This window comes from Euleptes europaea, chromosome 1 (genome assembly GCF_029931775.1).
Source record: "Euleptes europaea isolate rEulEur1 chromosome 1, rEulEur1.hap1, whole genome shotgun sequence".
Classification (NCBI taxonomy): Eukaryota; Metazoa; Chordata; class Lepidosauria; order Squamata; family Sphaerodactylidae; genus Euleptes; species Euleptes europaea.
Genome location: NC_079312.1, coordinates 175,007,396 through 175,019,002, shown reverse-complemented (window position 1 = coordinate 175,019,002; position 11,607 = coordinate 175,007,396). Strand labels below are relative to the sequence as shown.

At 45.0% G+C, this 11,607-nt stretch overlaps 2 protein-coding genes and 1 pseudogene across 2 annotated transcripts; 1 reads left to right on the top strand and 2 right to left on the bottom strand.

Moving 5' to 3' along the window:
- Positions 1–906, bottom strand: LOC130479331 (olfactory receptor 1J1-like). The gene has a single exon (XM_056851721.1). It carries the CDS (start codon positions 811–813, stop codon positions 1–3), a length of 813 nt encoding a protein of 270 aa, XP_056707699.1. The 5' UTR covers positions 814–906.
- A 3,046-nt stretch (positions 907–3,952) lies between these two features.
- Positions 3,953–4,885, bottom strand: LOC130479321 (olfactory receptor 1E5-like). Its single transcript, XM_056851709.1, has one exon. The coding sequence runs from the start codon at positions 4,883–4,885 to the stop codon at positions 3,953–3,955; it is 933 nt and encodes a 310-aa protein (XP_056707687.1).
- A 4,077-nt stretch (positions 4,886–8,962) lies between these two features.
- LOC130493155 (olfactory receptor 1L6-like) lies at positions 8,963–10,934 on the top strand (annotated as a pseudogene).
- Positions 10,935–11,607: the final 673 nt, after the last annotated feature.

Genomic DNA, 11,607 nt, shown 5'->3' with positions numbered 1-11,607 from the left:
TCAAATCCGGCCAACGAGTCTCCTCAGGGCACCTTTTATCTCATTGTTCCTCAGACTGTAGATGAACGGGTTCAACATTGGGGCAACCGTAGTGTACATGAGAGAAGCCAGGGTCTTGTTCCCAGAGGTGGGCAGCAAATAGACCCAGATCAGGGTGCCATAGAATAAGATAACCACAGTCAGGTGAGAACCACATGTGGAGAAGGCCTTGCGTTTGCTGCTTGGGGTCTTCATTACAGTCAGGAAGATGCGTGCGTAGGAGACCACGATGAGGAGAAACGGTCCCAGAATGTCAAACATACCTTCTGTCATTACCAGCATCCTTAGGGGAGTGGTGTCCGAGCAGGAGAGTGCTAAGAGCGGATTGACATCACAGAAGAAATGGGGGATCTCCCGGGATGCACAGAAGGAGAGACGGGAAAGCATCACTGTGTACAGCAAGGAGTGTAGACAGGCCAGGAGCCAACAGCCAGAGACCAGCAAGAGACAACGTTTGGCGTTCATCAAGGCAGTGTAATGTAGTGGATGGCAGATAGCCATGAGGCGGTCATAAGCCATGGCAGCAAGCAGGAAGCTGTCGCCACTGCCAAAAACCAAGAAAAAGTATGTTTGAGACAAGCACCCTCCATAGGAGATCATCTTGTCCCGGGAAACCAGATTGTGTAACGTTATGGGCACAGTGGAAGATGCAAAACCCATGTCGGCTACAGCGAGGTGTCTGAGGAAGAAATACATGGGTGTGTGGAGGAGATGAGCATCGCAACCGATCAGAAGGACAATCAGCAGGTTTCCCAGCAGGCTCAGCAGGTACATGAAGAGGAGGATGGAGAAGATGAAGCTTTCGTGTCCTGCTTGGTTGAAGATCCCCTGCAGGAGGAATCCAGAGACAAACGTTTCATTCCTTTTCTCCACAGTTGAGCTAAAGAGAAAAATAACATTGATGGAGAGTTAAATAATAAACTTGCATTGATAGTTCTGTTTTGTAGCAAAAGATGTCATCATGTGTGATGAATGCAACTAAGTGTATCTCTCAGATAGCAAAAGATGGAATTTGACTCAAAAGATGTACACATTTCCCAATACAGAATAATATCTATGTAGGAAAATCATAATGTGTGAAGCGGAGCCAGTGACTAGAACAACCAACTTCAGTGCTGAAGATGAGGCAAGCCTTTGACCCATCTTTTGGCAAACAAGACCTGACCCTGGTAACAATATCTTCCATGTCATACATTCGTTGGTATGTTTTCTCCACTTCATGAGCATGTGAATTGATAAAGAAAAGTAAGACATGTCCTGATGGTTACTAGAGAGTGTTGCATAGAAACTCAGAGGGGATTAGAGGGAGTGATAGAGGAGGAGAAGGAAGAGAAGGAGAAGGAGAAAAAGAAGGAGAAGGAGAAGAAGAAGAAGAGTTGGTTTTTCTATGCCGACTTTCTCTCCCACTTAAGGAAGAATCAAACTGGCTTACAATCGCCTTCCCTTCCCCTCCTAACAACACACTACCTATAGAAGCTGGCAGGAAATTCAAGGTTCTCCTGGTAGCACCACTAATGTGTCGCTTCTTGCCTGGTTGTACCTGGTCCAAGCCAGTGAGAATGCAACTATCTCAGCCTTGCCAAAGATTTGCAGAGACTGGAAATTGAGTTTTTCTTTGCTTCATTTCTCATTGATTAAGCTTGATGCAGTCTTCACATGACACGAGTTGAACTGGATGTCCAATATTATAGCCCTGTTTCCTCTGAGAGCCAGTGTGGTTAGGGTTGCCAGGTCCCTCTTTGCCACCGGCGGGAGGTTTTGGGGATGGAGCCTGAGGAGGGTGGGGTTTGGGGAGGGGTGGGACTTCAATGCCATAGTCCAAATGCCAAAGCGGCCATTTTCTCCAGATGAACTGATCTCTATAGGCTGGAGATCAGTTGTAATAGCAGGAGATCTCCAGCTAGTACCTGGAGGTTGGCAACCTGATGTAAAACAGAATTTTCAAGAGGGTTCTTTTATACAAGGAACAGGATTGTACTTTAAGGAAGACTCCCTTATCGTTCCAAAATATGGATGGAAGATTTTTTTACACCTCTCTTCCCATGTCATTTCCTGCTGAAAATGGCATCTCCAGTTAAAGGGACTAAGCAAGTAGGTGATGTGAGAGACCTCCGCCTGAGACCCTGGAGAGCCATGGAGAGGGGTCATGGCTTAGTGGTAGAGCATTTGCTTGGTATGTAGAAGGTCCCAGGTTCAATCCCTGGCATCTCCAGTTAAAGGGACTAATCAAGTAGGTGATGTGAAAGACCTCAGCCTGAGACCCTGAAGAACCGCTGCCAGTCTGAGTAGACAATATTGACTTTGATGGACCAAGGGTCTGATTCACTATAAGGCAGCTTCATGTGTTCGTGTGTTCAAGTCTGATTGTGCAAAGTCAAAAAAACATTGATTCAGCAGCAGCTGCCACCACAGCACAAGGAAATTCACATCATAAGTAAAGATAAACTCTGGGAAAGTAAGAACATATTTTAAGCAATATCTTTATTTTTAAAGGCATCCAGTTAAGCAGAACTTCTGCCTGAAAGATTGACGAGTTACTATTAGAGTCAAGCATAACCTAACTCTCTGACTTTTTGTGGCTGGCTCCGCCTCCTATGACAGCCATTTTGTGGTCGCGCCTACCACTTTGTGCCAGAATTTTAAATGTCCCTACAGGCTCGGAAAGGTTGGGGACCCCTGGTATAAGAAACTTTAACAACGACACAAAACTGGATTATAAATTGAGAGTAACAGTGCAGCAGGATAACACCTACAAAGAACACAGCTATGAAAATGACCTAAAGTTTCACAGACAATGAAACTGTGTTCCCTCTCTAAAAAGCAACTCATCCCGTGTGAGAGAGAAAGAGCAAGAGAGGATGGGGGGGAGCATGTCAGGCATGTACACTCACATGTATGCAAGTGCCAAATGTCAAGACAAATAATTGCCAGGCCTGCTCTTGAGCATGAAGCATCCACCCTATGTACAGACATCAAGAATAGGGTTGCCAGGTCCCTCTTCACCACAGACAGGAGGTTTTTGGGGTGGAGCCTGAGGAGGGCGAGGTTTGGGGAGGGGAAGGACTTCATTGCCATAGAGTCCAATTGCCAAAGTGGCCATTTTCTCCAGGTGAACTGATTTCTATCGGCTGGAGATCAGTTGTAATAGCAGGAGATCGCCTGCTAGGACCTGGAGGTTAGAACTCAAAGAAAAGACTAGTGCCAAATTGGGAAATAGTTATGAAAACAACCAGCACTTATGGCATGCAATAAAGATATATCTCAGACTAAGAACAACATGTTGTAATTCATAAATTCACATAAACACATATCATCTGAACTTAGCTCTTAGAACACTAAATCATTGTGAAAAACAATATAGCAGTACAGAGTTCCATAATATAGAACAATTTTCCATCAATGCCGTAATATTTTTTTCAAAGTTCTGCAATAGCAGGAGAAATATCTTCCACGGATGCAAAAAAATAGGTTTCCAAAAGGTAGTCCTATTTCGCATAGGCTTTTTCAATTTCGGCAGTCCCATGAAGTTCAATTTGAGCCGTTCAGAACATTTGTTCTATAATACATAGTTCCAGGTTAAAGATCACCCAGAGAATAAGCATACAAATGAAATACAAATAATATAAAGTCAATAAGGGAAGAATATACATACCAAAGAACGCTGCCGTGTAGCCCCCTTTTGCAAGCGGATGGTGATGCTATGTCATCTACCAAGCGCTCCCTCCCCTCCACATTTAAGGTCGTACAAGCCTAATTACTAACAGCTGCAACTGTAAGCAGGACCTGGAGGTTGGCATCCCTAAGCACAGTGAAGCTTTTCACAGAATGGAGACCAGCATTATCATCATGGCATCAGTGTTATAGGGTCAAATCAAACGTTGGCAATTCTAGGTGAAACTGAACCTATTTCCAGTTACTCTAGGGAGACTCGCATTCGGCCAACGAGTCTCCTCAGGCCCCCCTTCATCTCATTGTTCCTCAGACTGTAGATGTAGGGGTTCAGCATCGGGGCACCCACGGTAAACATAAGAGAAGCCAGGGTCTTGTTCCCAGAGGAAGGCAGCAAATAGACCCAGATCAGGGTGCCATAGAATAAGATAACCACAGTCAGGTGAGAACCACATGTGGAGAAGGCCTTGCGTTTGCTGCTTGAAGAGGGAGTCCTCATTACAGTGAAGAAGATGCGTGCGTAGGAGACCACGATGAGGAGAAAGGGTCCCAGAATGTCCAACATACCTTCCGTCATTACCAGCATGCTTAGGGGAGTGGTGTCCGAGCAGGAGAGTCCTAAGACTGGATAGACATCACAGAAGAAATGGGGGATCTCCCGGGATGCACAGAAGGAGAGACGGGAAAGCATCACTGTGTACATCGTGGAGTGTAGAAAGGCCAGAAGCCAACAGACAGAGACCATGAAGAAGCAACGCTTGGCGTTCATCAAGGCAGTGTAATGTAGTGGGTGGCAGATAGCCATGTAGCGGTCGTAGGCCATGGCGGCAAGCAGGAAGTTGTCACTGCTGCCAAAACCCAAGAAAAAGAATGTCTGAGACAAGCACCCACGATAGGAGATCGTCTTGTCTTGGGAAATCAGACTGTGTAAGGTTACGGGGATGGTGGAAGATGAAAGACCCAGATCAGCCATAGAGAGGTAGCTGAGGAAGAAATACATGGGTGTGTGGAGTAGATGAGCATCGCAGCGGATCAGAAGGACAATCAGCAGGTTGCCCTGTAGACTCAGCAGATACATGAAGAGGAGGATGGAGAAGATGAGGCTTTCGTGTCCTGCTTGGTTGAAGACCCCCTGCAGGATGAATCCAGAGACAGAAGTTTCATTCCTTTGCTCCATGGTCCAGCTAGAGAGGAGGGGAAAAACATTGATGGAACATGTCATAATCACCTGCCCTCCCTTCTACATACAGATCGCCGAAAAATTTCAACCTACGATGAATTGTAAAATGGGGGGAGCAAATTTCATAAGTGGCTTCTGCTTCCACAAAAGTGACGCTGAGTTTCCCAGGGACCTCTTTGTCTTACCCCTACAATTCTTAACAATACCATTGTCAGCTGGGTAGGAATATCCTGAATAGCCCAGCTCATTGGGGCTTGGAAGCTGACCATGGTCACATGAATACATGAAGCTTCCTTATACTGAATCCGACCCTTGGTCCATCAAAGTCAGTATTGTCTACTCAGACTGGCAGTGGCTCTTCAGGGACTCAGGCAGAGGTCTTTCACATCACCTACTTGCCTAGTCCCTTTAACTGGAGATGCCAGGGATTGAACCTAGGACCTTCTACATACCAAGCAAATGCTCTACCACTAAGCCATGACCCCTCTCCATGGCTCTCCAAGGTCTCAGGCAGAGGTCTCTCACACCACCTACTTGCCTAGTCCCTTTAACTGGAGATGCCAGGGATTGAACTTGGGATCTTCTGCATGCCAAGCAGATGCTCTGCCACTGAGCCACAGCTCCTCCCCATCAGTTCTTGGATGGGAGACCACCAAGGAAGACTGGGGTTGCTATGCAGAGGAAGGCAATGGCAAACCACCTCTGCTCATCTCTTGCCTGGCATATCGTATGGATGGCATTTCCATGAGTTTGCCATAACTTCATGGCAAGTTCCTCTTCTTGTTCTAAATGAGATTTTACTGACCAGGTGATGTCCTCTACCTCAATGCCATGAAAGGATTCACCGGCCCATTTCCAAACAAAAGGGTCAGGGGGGCACTTTTTTCCTGTACCTTTGGCAGCCCTACCTAACAGGCAAGTGGGGTCTCTCTCAAAGAGGGTCATTTGTTGGGAAGCATTTCCAGGAGTGAAGTGTTAATGGCAGAAACACCACAGGGCACAGCCGGTGGAAGCCATCAGCAGCTGGAAGGTGTGGGGTGAGAGTAGAGGGTTAACATCTGGAATGCTTTTCCCACCACCATCTTCTCTACCAATGGTCATGCCCAGTTTCTACTGTGTGTGTGTAAAGTGCCGTCAAGTCACAGCTGACTTATAGCGACCCCTTTGGGGGGTTTTCATGGCAAGAGACTAACAGAGGTGGTTTGCCAGTGCCTTCCTCTGCACAGCAACCCTGGTATTCCTTGGTGGTCTCCCATCCAAATACTAACCAGGGCTGACCCTGCTTAGCTTCTGAGATCTGATGAGATCAGGCTAGCCTGGGCCATCTAGGTCAGGGCCCAGTTTCTACTAGACCCCAACAAATGCTTGCTGCTCCAGTATTTGGTGATGCTTCTTTCACTGTATGGCAAACCCCACCCAAACAAAGATCTGTTCATCTCAACAAACAATGGTTTCGAGTTTACAGTTGTGATGGAATTGAATTCTAAATTGCTTTGGAAGCCAATCTGGTGCAAAGCAGCACATCAATGCAGTAAATCAAACAAGAGATGCTGATGGAAGTGTGAATCAACCGTTGGAAAATATTTGTGTGGAAAATAGAGAAGGGAATGAGAGTTGGCTGGATATGATGGAGACATCATGGTTTTGGACTGTATGTAGCCCGTGATCTCTCAAGCATAACAGGAGTAATTTCTCCCTTGACCACTCTGCTGGCCCTTCATGTGTAGGAGTGGGGAAACCAACCCAGTTCACCAGATTAGCCTCCGACGCTCATGTGAAGGAGTGGGAAATCAAACCAGAGTCCACTAGCATGTTTTCCAACTTACCAGTAACAGTGACATGCCCGGCTATGATTAAGCTCCTCCCCGACAATGACCAAAAGAATTGAGGACCAGAAGAAGAAGGCGAGGCTGCCCCATCTTATTGGGTAGATATGGAACAAGATCAGCTGGAGCAACAATTGGTAGAATCACAGTTCATTGCCCAGCAGTGAATTGGGCAGAAGACCAGAAGGAAGAGGCTGATCCTGCTTATAAAACAACCCAACCAGGAGGCCATCTAATGGGATGCTGGTGAATTATTTATTCATGTCCTTTCCATACAGATTTGATAGCATGCACACAAGACCAGATGAATTTGAGATCCATAGGGCAGTTTCAGACTTTAGGAAGGACTTCAGCCCCTTCTACTTTTTCTATTTCTGAACAGCCAAGAACCACCTGACCCTGCTGACAATGCTGTGAGAAGAACTTGGCCACTGATCTTAAGAACAATCTTTAGAATGAGCATTTGAGCTTCCCAGAGGCTTCTGGCTGGCAGCTTCTGGAAGAAGGTGCTAAATTGAAATCTCACCTACCCCAACTAAATTAATTCTGATCCATCCAAGGTTGTTCTTGTGCCTGCAAAGAAGAGGATCTGAGCTTTGGAGAATGTACTCTTGAGTTTTTCACCAAGTCAAGACATCAGGTTCCACATGGTCTGAGCAGCTGAGAGACACCAGGTCTTGTCCTGCTGAGTTCTGTGAGTGGGACACTGCTACTCTTTCAAAGGTCCTCTAACAATCCCACATGCGTCTGGGTGGAAACATAGTGCTGAATTGGATGCGTCTGTAGTCTGATGTCTCACGGCTGCTTTCTGACAGAGAAGCAGAGAATTATGGTTTTGAAGAACCCATCTGTATTTCAGGACATGACCTCCAAGGGCCAAGGAGCAAACTGGTCACTGGGGGTCTCATTAATCCAAGGACCTCTGGAAGCAAACAACAGGGAGAGGAGCAGCGGAAAATGTCACTTCTGCATCTCTTGTAAACACCTTCTGACATTGTTTTTCCTATATGGAGTTGGAAACTGGAGCTAATTGTCCAAATGTAAATATATGGTAGAAAGAGCCCATTGAGATGTCTACCAACAGAGAATCACTCTATTGTATCCCTTCGCCCTCCTGCTCATCCAGAGGTTACTTAAGAGATTTAAGAACCCATTGTCAGTTGGGAAATAGCCATCCCAGTTAATGATCAATGCTTAGAATTCCAAGGAGGCCATTTCCTAAGATTTGCTTTGGGTTTGAATATCAAAGGATTTATCAATCACTAATCCTGGAGTCTTTCTGAAGAAGTCTCCGCTGCAGAACTTGCTGGGCGATTTTTTTGAAGGGGAAACTGATAGCCTCCTGTCAGAAATGCTCCATGGAGAAACAATATGGAAAGATCCCATTAAAGTAATTAAGTTCTTTGCCTTTGATGTCAGGTCTATCAATGGAAGAAGAAGAAGAAGAAGAAGAAGAAGAAGAAGAAGAAGAAGAAGAAGAAGAAGAAGAAGAAGAAGAAGAAGAAGAAGAAGAAGAAGAATTGGTTTTTATATGCCTATCTTCTGTACCTATTAAGGAGACGCAGGTTGCCAGGTCCCTTTACGCTCCCGGCAAGAGGTTTTGGGGGTGGACCCTGAGGAGGGTGGGGTTTGGGGAGGGAAAGGACTTCAATGCCATAGAGTCCAATTACCAACGGCTAGTTTCTCCAGGTGAACTGATCTCTATTGGCTGGAGATCAGTTGTGATAGCAGGAGATCTCCAGCTAATACCTGGAGGTTAGTCACAAAACAAGTTAGCTTGCTGCACAGAGAACTGTGAGAAAATAACAGCAATATGCCAAACCAACAATGTATATTTATAAAGTGTAGTCACACAAAGCAATATGAAATAAATCCACATAAACTGATCAATTCGTCCAAAATGCAGGACAATGTCCCAACAGAGCCTATGGCTCCAACAATCACTGAAGACGTTGTTAATGTTCCATATAGAATGCCAGTAGTGATGATTTGTAGAACATCTGGAACTAAATGAACGTGGTTCCTGTCGTCTGTATGCAGATAAATATTACTACAGGGATCCGGTATTTCCACCTGTTTTGATTATGGGAAACCTTCCTCAGGAACACTGAAGAGTACAAAAATGGAAACTAATTCTATATCCCAAATATGGTACATTCAGATAGAAAATCATATTTCTAGAAACATAACATACCTCCTCAAAATTATGCAATCTCGCTATCATATGCTCAGATATTTGTACATAAATAATAAGAGTATATCAAAATACAATCTACAATATTGTGAGAAAGAATTCTACAGAAATGACAATGATAACAATAACAATAGTAGTAAGATACTTACACATGGACTGCTAAGTAGCCTGTTCTCACGTTGTGCTGCGTTTCTCTATTGTCTGCACCTGGGAAAGGGACTATAAGGGCTGCTGGTTTATTGGTTGCACCTGTGGTCATTTTAGCTACCTAACTAAACTAAATTAAGTATACTATTAAATAAATCTATAATGTTAGTACTATACAAGTTCAATGTCTTTTAATAATAGACAGTTTTAAGCAATTGTTTATTCTTAATTAATATTTTAAATTTTTAAATTTTTAATCTTATTTAAATTTTTAAATTTTTAAATTTTTAAATGAAGCAAGGTAAGTTCCAAGAAGTATTCAATCCATGCGGATGTAATGTATTTAAAAAAGTGTATAAATTTAGCCTTTTGGTGAAGCAAAATTCTGTCTACACCAATGCGTTTGAATTTTTGTTTTTCTAAACGCCATATTACAAAAAATAACATATCGTTGTCACTGTGGCCTTTGTCAATATAATGTTGAACCACTGGAGTCTTGGCCACTTTGTTTCTAACATGGGACCGATGTTCTCCCACCCTATATTTGATTGGCCTCACCATCTTACCGATGTACCAAAGTTTGCAAGAACATCATACAGCATAAATCAGGTTGCGTGATTCACAGTTGTTAATTTTTTGATTTGGAATTTGTAACCTGTGGATGGACAGGTAAGTTCTTTGTCTGGAAGCATGTATGTGCAGAACGTGCAGTGCCTGCAGCGGAAATTGCCGGCAGGAAGGTTGGAGTCGCGTGGACGGATCATGTCCGTGTGAACTAAACTGTCACGGATCGAAGTTGTATCCAAAACAATAGCAGCAGGTATGTGCACATTCCAAAACATCCTTTATATGGCAAAGATATATTTTAACTATACACACTTTCATTGCAGGAGATCACAGGTCACAGGGCCATTCGGTGAGAAGAATGCTCCTTAACCCTGCCTAGGGAGGCGAAGAATCAAACAAGTGCCACTGAGTTTATCCTGCTGGGCATTTCTGACACGCCAGAGCTGCAAATGCCCCTCTTTGTCCTCTTCCTGGCCATGTACATCCTGACAGTGACAGGGAACATCGTCACAGTGGTGGCCATCTAGTCGGACGTCTGCCTCCTCCACACCCCCATGTACTTCTTCCTCAGCTGCCTGCCTATGATGGACGTGTGCTTTACCTCAATCATCGTTCCCACAATGCTCCTGAGCTTACTTGGTAGACAGGGCCGAGGAGGGACTATTTCTTACACTGGTTGTCTGACCCAGATGTACTTCTTTTTGGCCTTGGGGAACACGGATAGCTACCTCTTGGGAGCCATGGCCATTGACCGCTACATGGCCATCTGTGGCCCTCTCCATTACGCCACAGTCATGAGCCCACAGCTATGCCGAGCGATGTTCGCTGTCTTGCCTGATCTCCCATCTCCACTCCCTCCTCCAGACCACGCTCACTTCCTTCCTCGTCTTCTGTGCTTCCAACAGGATCCCCCATTTCTTCTGCGATCTCCAGCCCTTACTGAAGCTCTCGTGCTCAGATACGAGCACTCTGGAACTGCTAGGAATGACTGAAACCTTTGCTATTATCATGACCTCCTTCATGTGTATCGTGGTCTCTTACACCAGCATCCTAATTACTTTGGCCTTCAGCCAAAGGAAAGCTCAAGGTGTTCTCCACCTGTGGATCTCACCTGATTGTAGTCACCCTCTTCTATGGGAGCATTACCTGGGTTTACTTCTGCCCCTTGTCCAGCTACACGGCCGTCAAAGACAGGGTGGCTGCCGTCATGTACACAGTTATCACCCCAATGCTAAACCCTTTAATCTATAGCCTGAGAAACCAAGACATGCAAAATGCCCACAAGAAAGTGGTAGGGCGAAAGATGAATTAAGAAATGAGGTTTGGGGCAGCGTGGTGCAATTATTAAGAGTGGTGGTTTGGAGCGGTGGACTCTGATCTGGAGAAGCGGGTTTGATTCCGCACTCCTACACATGAGCAGCGGAGGCTAATCTACTGAACTAGATTTGTTTCCTCACTCCTACACACAAAGCCAGCTGGTGACCTTGGGCAAGTAACAGGTAATAGAACTGTTAATAGAGCTCTCTCAGCCCCACCTACCTCCCAAGGTGTCTGTTGTGGGGAGGGGAAGGGAAGGTGATTGTAAGCTGGTTTGAGTCTCCATTAAGTGGTAGAGAAAGTCGGCATATAAAAACCAACTCTTCCTCTTCCTCTTCTTCTTCCTCTTCTTCCTCTTCTTCCTCTCCTCCTCCTCCTCCTTGTAAGTGCTATGGGGCAGGGACCCATTTGCTTATATCATTCTCTATGCATATATAATGAAGGTATCTTATTTTATGAATACAAAGCAACGTACATTCAGTAACCAATCCAGAATACTTCCTTCATTGGCTTCATGATATTATTCCCAATAATTTTGGCTGGAACTGACCCTACATACCCAGATAAAGCTATTGTGATGGACAGGTCCAGATCTGCCTCTCTCAAAGTGCAACTAGTCGGACCTGATGGAAGGTTGGGAGGAGCTGGCAGAGCGGTTAGAGCAGGGA